The sequence below is a fragment of the Pavona decussata genome, unplaced genomic scaffold (assembly GCF_977016875.1).
Source record: "Pavona decussata unplaced genomic scaffold, jaPavDecu1.1 SCAFFOLD_168, whole genome shotgun sequence".
NCBI lineage: Eukaryota > Metazoa > Cnidaria > Anthozoa > Scleractinia > Agariciidae > Pavona > Pavona decussata.
This window is the reverse complement of record NW_028145579.1, coordinates 410,224-417,500: the sequence shown is the minus strand read 5'-3', so window position 1 is coordinate 417,500 and position 7,277 is coordinate 410,224. Positions and strand designations below refer to the sequence as shown.

Genomic DNA, 7,277 nt, shown 5'->3' with positions numbered 1-7,277 from the left:
TTTTCAAAATGCGCTAGAAAAGATCACGAGTTAATTGTTCCATTCAATAATTGAGTTAATTTATTTCTTCTCGTTGTAGTACAAATATTTTATGGTTAAGTGAAGAACTTATTTCACCATTTTTGAACAGAAGTGGTCAAAAACCCCATGACACCTCCCCTTTAATAAATCATTTTATTATCTACTAAAACGTTTCAAGTGTTTTCTTTTAAAGGAGTATGAGATAAAAAGTACACCCTGTGCGTCTGTCTTTACCGTTTTAAAACGTGACATCCCGAAAACAGATTCACCTAAATGGTTCCTGAAACTAGTTTAGTATATCCCAAAATGACTTTGTAAACTCGCAGACTCACAAAACACTTATCAGCTAAAAGCTCTCATAGTAAAAGCTTCATTTTTAACGGACTTTTCTTATTTTGACGTTTTTTGCGGTTAAGCTCCATCCTGAATTCATTTGTTTTCCTCGGCAGCATGAAATCTTGCTAGCTCGCCACTATTTAAAAAGGGACTGCTACAATTTGGGATAATTTTAATGAAGGAATGATTGAGATAACTACTCTCCCAATTTCAATTAGAAAGCACGTTTTGGAACACATTTGTAGCAATAATAAAAAAAAATCATCCAGGTGAGCGTAGTCCTGACGTTTCGACAACCTGAGCGGAAGATGTCTTCTGCTCCGGTTGTCAAACGTCCGTCAATGTCACCTCAAACAGTCTTTCAGGCACAGGACTATTAACTCACCTGGATGATCATAATTTACCTACGAGTTTGTGATGTGACTCCTGGGTTTAAATAATTTACAGTCTAAAAAAAGGTATGTAATTGCATGCAGTGTTGGCCTTGTCAAGGTCGCAAAAGAGGTGATTAAATAGAAAACATTGCCGCATAAATTGAACTTTGTTTAGAAAAAAAGAAAGTTAGAAATCATTTTTCAAATTAAGTGGATTTGCTTCATGGCCTGGCTTGGCAAGACCACTAAAAAAGCTCTGAAAAAAAACAAATGCATAAATTCGTGTCAAAATATATAGGATTCAGATGCCTTTAGTTGTCTATAATGATTTGAACGGGGAACTGACGAGTTTCTCAATATTTACACTATTATAATTATGTTCCATCATTAATTTATCAGGAATGCTGGATAAACTCGTGGATGAATTCAAAGGTGAAAGTGAACTGCCTCCACCAATCCAGGCTCTCGTAGTGCTAAAGAAACTACTGATGTCCTCTGTCTGTGGAAATCCTGTCGGAGGTGATAAGGAAAAACGTTTATTTAATCTGATTGTTATTACAACTGAATAACAGGCCCCAGTTGTCCAAGGAGTGGATAACTCTACCCGGCCAGTAAGTCGATATCCAGAGCGGATAAAATTCATTAGTGAGAGCTGACATTTTATCCACTGGATAGCGATTCATCCGCTCTTTGAACAGCTGTGAATGGATGTGTTGTGGTACATACAAGTTACAGAGTTGTGAGTTTATCAATAACACGTACTTGAACCGTGTGAAAGAAGGATCAAATGCATAGAACGCCATCGCAGTAATATGCGCACTCAGAGTATACAAAAATGCAGTCTCAGTCAATCAAATTCGCATCCATGACCAACATTTGAATAATAATTCCAAAATCATGCAGTATCTTTTAGGGTGTTTTTCAATACAATTAAACTGATTCTTGGATTACTATTTCTGCCAGTATGTTATTGAACCCCCCCCCCCCCCCCGCCCCCTCCCCCCCCCCCCACCCAACCCCTTCCCAGCTCCCGCCACCGAATACGAAAACTGGAAAGCCAGGCCAAGCCTGAAAAAAAAAAAACACTGACACCATTACTTAAGCTGTTCTGAAATGGAACACATGAATTTAGAAAAAGAAATAATTGCCGTCGACAATGTGACACCGCAAATCTAATTTGGTGTTTGCGTTGGGCTGCCTGTGCAAATGCATGCGGTACAAATCAAGGCTGGCGGCCATTTTGTTTCTTTGTCGCGCAAATTTACCTTGTTTTGATTCAAGAATCTGGCCTGATTTTCACGTGAAGATTTCACACACGCAAGTCCCTCCTTCAGCATACAAATTGACATGTCACCGCACTTTTTAATCTGTGATTACTAGGCTAGTAATAATAATTATAAAAAAAATTAAAAAAACAGCAACAGCTCACCTATGGTTCTCGGTGTACGCCAATCACAAGCTCCTCCTAATCGCATCTTTTTAATGTGAGTAACACCGTGCATTTTTCATAATTTTCTCCAGCCTTACTGAAAAAAGCTGGAGAGATGATTTACAAAGCTCCAGGTTCTGGTTCTCCAGATCCTTTTGCTGAACTGGAAGAAAAAGTACTTCCTTTCCTTCGAGGGTGCAGACAAGGTACGTCTATGGTAACAGGAGTATTGATTTACTTTGCACATTGATTGATTAATTAATTAATTAATTAATTAATTAATTATTTTGGTCATCCTTACTCTTCGTTGTTTATTATTTTAATAATACAATTTAAAAATTGTATAGAATTATTAGTGCAATGACGATGGAGATGAATAGATGATACGAGGTATTAGCTAGATGCAAATTAAAGTTAATGTAACTGTATTCTAATTTCACGATGAAAAGGGCAATATTTCTTTATAATTACATTGAATTTCTGCGTCCATTTGATTGCCCATGTTCATAATGTGGTTCCCTTCCTAAGCAACAGAGCACGAATAGACCTAATTCGCTCTATATACGCTAATTGCCCATTACAAACCACGTGATATTATCGGAAGTAAAGAGAGCTTACCAGTGTTATATGACAAATTATAAGAGATACTGCTCCCTAGAGTACCGCCACATGATCTCTAACGGGGCAACAAAACAATAAAGCCAGTAAGGCTTATACTTGACATAACATTAAAGAAACACACGACAGCTTTTACCTCCTTTGGGCCTGTTACCTCTATTTACGCTGAATTCTTATTGGTTCATTGTTTTGTTTTCGTCCCGTTGTGATTTAGGTTTGACGACACCAAATTGAAAATCGCTCTGAATATAAAATAACTCCACGAATTTATGTTGGAATAGTAATACGCATATATATCACGGTGAAAAATCCTGACTGGTTAAGGTCATAGTACTCTCAATTTTTTCACACAGCTCCAAGGTTGGTTAATGGCAGCGCTCCTTTAACATTAAAGAGGAAATTCTTCAACTTAATTTTCAAGCAAAGGTTTCCTTGCGCAGACGGTATGTAATTGCAGAGAAAAAGGGTGGAAGACTACCTGAATCAATAGTTCAAAGTTGTCGGGTGGCTACGACCACAGAGTTGTTTGTTCGATTTTCAGAAATAACTCGAGGAGTTAGATGTCTGATTTGTTTTCGATTTGCTGAATAAACAGACAACAGCAGACCAGAGAATGATAAAGTTTTGTTACAACCTTCAGGCTTTGTCCACTTAGGTTTAGATTCTTGGCTCGCATGTTTCTTTATCGAAATTGATAGTCGTATTTATATATATCTTTTGAATGCAGCTAGGGGTTGTCTGGAAGACGATAAGACAGCTTGAAAGTTTTACTTTCCTTTTGGTACTTCCACAAGGTGCAGCTTTGACTTAATAATGTCAGTTAATTTGCGTTTCTTTCCTTCCCCAGTTGAGGTTTTTTGGTGGTCGTTTTAATGTATTTGTTGTTTGCTGAAAAAATAAACTGAGTTCAACTAGAAGAAAGAACCTCGCAGTAAGTACGCAACTTAAGCAGTTGCGAAAAAAAAAGCCTGAAAAAAAATTCGGGCGGGCTTGAACGGGTTTCGAACCCATGACCTCTGCGATGCCTGTGCAGTGCTTTACCAACTGAGCTATCAAGCCAACTGGGAGGTGGTCACGGGTTCGAATCCCGTTCAAGCCTGAATTTTTTTCAGGCTTTCTTTTTGCAACTGCTTAAGTTGCGTAGTAACTGCGAGGATCTTTCTTCTATTTGATCTTCCACCCGCAGTTCAAAAGATATGTTTCACATATTTACATTAAAAAAAATTGAGTGTTGATTGAGCTTATGACGTTTTCATTCTGTGTTCCGTTTCAGTGCGCCCCATTAAGAGCAACGTGGTGACAATTATCGAGGTAGGCTTTTGATAAATTCCTATATATATTTGTAGCAGAAAGGTTGTGTTTGGGGTCAAGCCCTTTGAACAAAAAGGGTTGATGGAGATCATGCAATCCTTGATCGAAGGATCAGCCAGGCATGTCTACTAAATTTGAAATTTTCTTTTTAGTTATAACAACTTTCCCCTTTTATTTTCAGGGAAAGAAAGTGAAGCGAAAGGTGGATTACCTGAGGGGTTTATTTTCCAAGCGAATAAATGGTACGAATCCACGAATCCAACTAAAAGTCCCTTAATTTATGAATGATTTTCAATTGTAACATTATTATTTGTCATTATTTGATAATTTCGACATTGGAGCTTACTTATTTATTCCCGTGTTTATTTTGCTTAAAATGTTTTGTGTGTTAGCGAATTTTATGAAACATCTTGATTTGTTTCAAAATTTAAATGAAATACAGTTAGAAGAACACTTACTGCTTCAAGCGCTTGTTGAATGGACCAACACTATCAGGACTACAGAGCTAAACGTTTTTTTGTACTAGATACTACTGCCAAAAAAACTGAGTTGTACCCTACGCGCAATGTTTCAGTACAACACCAATGGAAACGAGAACGATAACAGGATCGCCCAAACAAATTTAAAAAAAGACCCCCTCCCCCCTCCCCCCTCCCCTTCCTCTTGCCGCATAGCGCATGCCGATGGCAGGCGCGCGATATTCTTCTAGGATACAGGTACAGATCGGTTAGCACTATTTTCACAGATCCGTGTGACTTTGAATAGAGGAACTGCTTGAAGTCTTCATACTGTTTCAGTTGGGATAGCGCGAGAAGCAGGCTGTGCGCTCGTATATCAAGGAATCACAAATTGGCCGCTTCAACGCATGAAAATATACATGTACAACACATAGACCATCGCCTATCTGACACTAAGCCTTTTTTTCCCTCTTTACAGAAACGGTCGTAAAGATCATTGACCTAATGAAGAAAGGAGAAAAGCTCAAAGCTCAGGAGTTATCTGGTGATCAAAGCCTTGAAATTCTCAGAGATTCCTTACTAATGGGTTTTATGGTCCGCCACAAGCTATCGGAGAATCAGGGGCCACCAGGCAAGCCTCCTCGCGATGCACCGTTGCCAAAAATGTTGTTAAATGACCCTAAGATGGCGAATGTTCCTCGCAGGATGAAATAATCAACAAAGGTTTGTGAACCTCGGAATCCGTCTGTAAGAAATTTAAATCAAGTAGAAACTAACGTTGTAATGAGGTCCAAGCCTGGCCAGGAGGGTGCTTCCCTGCGTTCAACATTTTTTTTCTGATTTTTTCAACAGCAGTTTTCAAAACAGGGTTTGGCATGAACATCAAATTCTTCGGCCTTTTATCATTAAACGACGAGCGATAGAAGGCGACCAACCACGTATTCGAATCAAGGGCATGCGCAGAGAAACGAAACCGCAGCTTTACTAACTCGATTCACCTTTCGTCACCTATACCAGCGCATGCGTATTGAGGAACACAAATAACACCTTTACAGATAGACGCATAAATTAAGACCGATGGATCTCCATGAGCAATTTTCGATAGTAAAGAAATGTTGAGGAACTGAAACGGCTGGAGTGTCTCATTTATGAAATGCTACTCATCAATAACAACAGACCGATATTGAACGCCCAAGCTGACTCCATTTAATTTGCTAAAAATTTATATATTAGGTATATAGATTTTTATATATAAGTTTTTATATAATTCTTGACAGAAGTTCAGACTTCAGGAGTTTTCATCGTTTATTGCGACAATACTGTTTCGTATGGTTCGAAGTTATCGGACCACACTCATCAGGCAATTTTTAACGACTGACTTTTCAAATAACAGGCTGGCAGTAAAATATGGGTGGTTACTATAGAGATGCGTTATATTCAGTGGAGTATCTAGGTAACAGATGAGTAACGCAACTAAGGCACGATGCATCTGTTACCTAGATACTCCACTGAATATAACGCATCTCTATAGTAACCACCCATATTTTACTGCCAGCCTGTTATTTGAAAAGTCAGTCGTTAAAAATTGCCTGATGAGTGTGGTCCGATAACTTCGAACCATACGAAACAGTATTGTCGCAATAAACGATGAAAACTCCTGAAGTCTGAACTTCTGTCAAGAATTATACATTGCTCTTCAATCAAACGAATTGAGCGCTCTACGAAACACATTCTACCCAAAATACAAGTATTTAAATTTTTATATATAAATTTATATATATATTATGAAATGAGACCTTCAATCAGTTGCCCAATAATTCTTGAACGACCATAGGAAAGAAATCAACACAATTCTTGAAAGGAACAACTCGCGATCTGTTCTAATGCATTTGGAAACAAAAATGCAAGAACTTGAAAAAACATTAGCGTAACAATTTTCAAGTTTCAATCCAAACCGGCCTACTCTGTCTCTGGCCAGAGGCACTAATCAACAGTTTTATTGCACTGGAGTGATAATTTTAACAAACTTGACAACTATTTAATTGTTTCTGCTAGCTGGCAGACAAGCATTTTTGAGTTTTGAAATAACAGCAAATTTGCGTGATACTTCCCCTTTAATGTACTATGTACATTTTCACAAACCCCGTATATAGTCGAAACGTCGTGTTTTTTCATCGTTAATATTTATCTTAAAATACCTCTACTTTGTGTCCACACTTACTCCTGTCTACTTCACTGCCTTTTTTCAGGTTTAGTAGCATTCTAATTTTGCTGTTTCGTTACTCACAGGGACAAGTGGACGAGCTACTTCCACTGACAAGCACCTTTGTGTTTTCATCTGTCGACTTTTGACACACTTTTGAATACACGACAAGTGTACATTTTTAATATTCACCTTTGTTTGTATTTATAATCACATATGATGGATTCGTCTGAACCCGCGATTCCATGAATCGTAAATAAAGAAAAAAAATTATACGAAACAAACTGGGCCAGTTTTGTGTTGACCGTAAGACCTTCTAAACAAGACATAAAGAGGAAGTTTTCATTAAAAATGTTAATGTTGGCTCTTAATTTTTTTTTCTTTTCATTATGCAGTATTTCGGTGTACATGTGTTTCCAGCTCAGCTAGAAATAGGCCATTTTACAGTTGTGTGCTTTGTGACCTGGCCTTGCGTTGGAAGCGAGGCCGGGGGTGACATTGTTTTGATACAAACCTTACTGCTTTTC

General features: G+C 38.0%; 1 protein-coding gene across 1 annotated transcript in view; it reads left to right on the top strand.

The window, feature by feature from the left end:
- Positions 1–7,014, top strand: part of LOC146464169 (uncharacterized) — a 10,732-nt gene extending 3,718 nt beyond the window's left edge. Inside the window, exons 6-12 of the mRNA XM_085130117.1 lie at positions 1,131–1,250; positions 2,253–2,366; positions 3,132–3,221; positions 4,052–4,089; positions 4,271–4,331; positions 5,026–5,270; positions 6,837–7,014. Of these exons, the coding sequence (XP_084986243.1) occupies positions 1,131–1,250; positions 2,253–2,366; positions 3,132–3,221; positions 4,052–4,089; positions 4,271–4,331; positions 5,026–5,261 (659 nt within the window). The 3' untranslated portion in view covers positions 5,262–5,270; positions 6,837–7,014. The remainder of the gene's footprint in view (positions 1–1,130; positions 1,251–2,252; positions 2,367–3,131; positions 3,222–4,051; positions 4,090–4,270; positions 4,332–5,025; positions 5,271–6,836) is intronic.
- Positions 7,015–7,277: the final 263 nt, after the last annotated feature.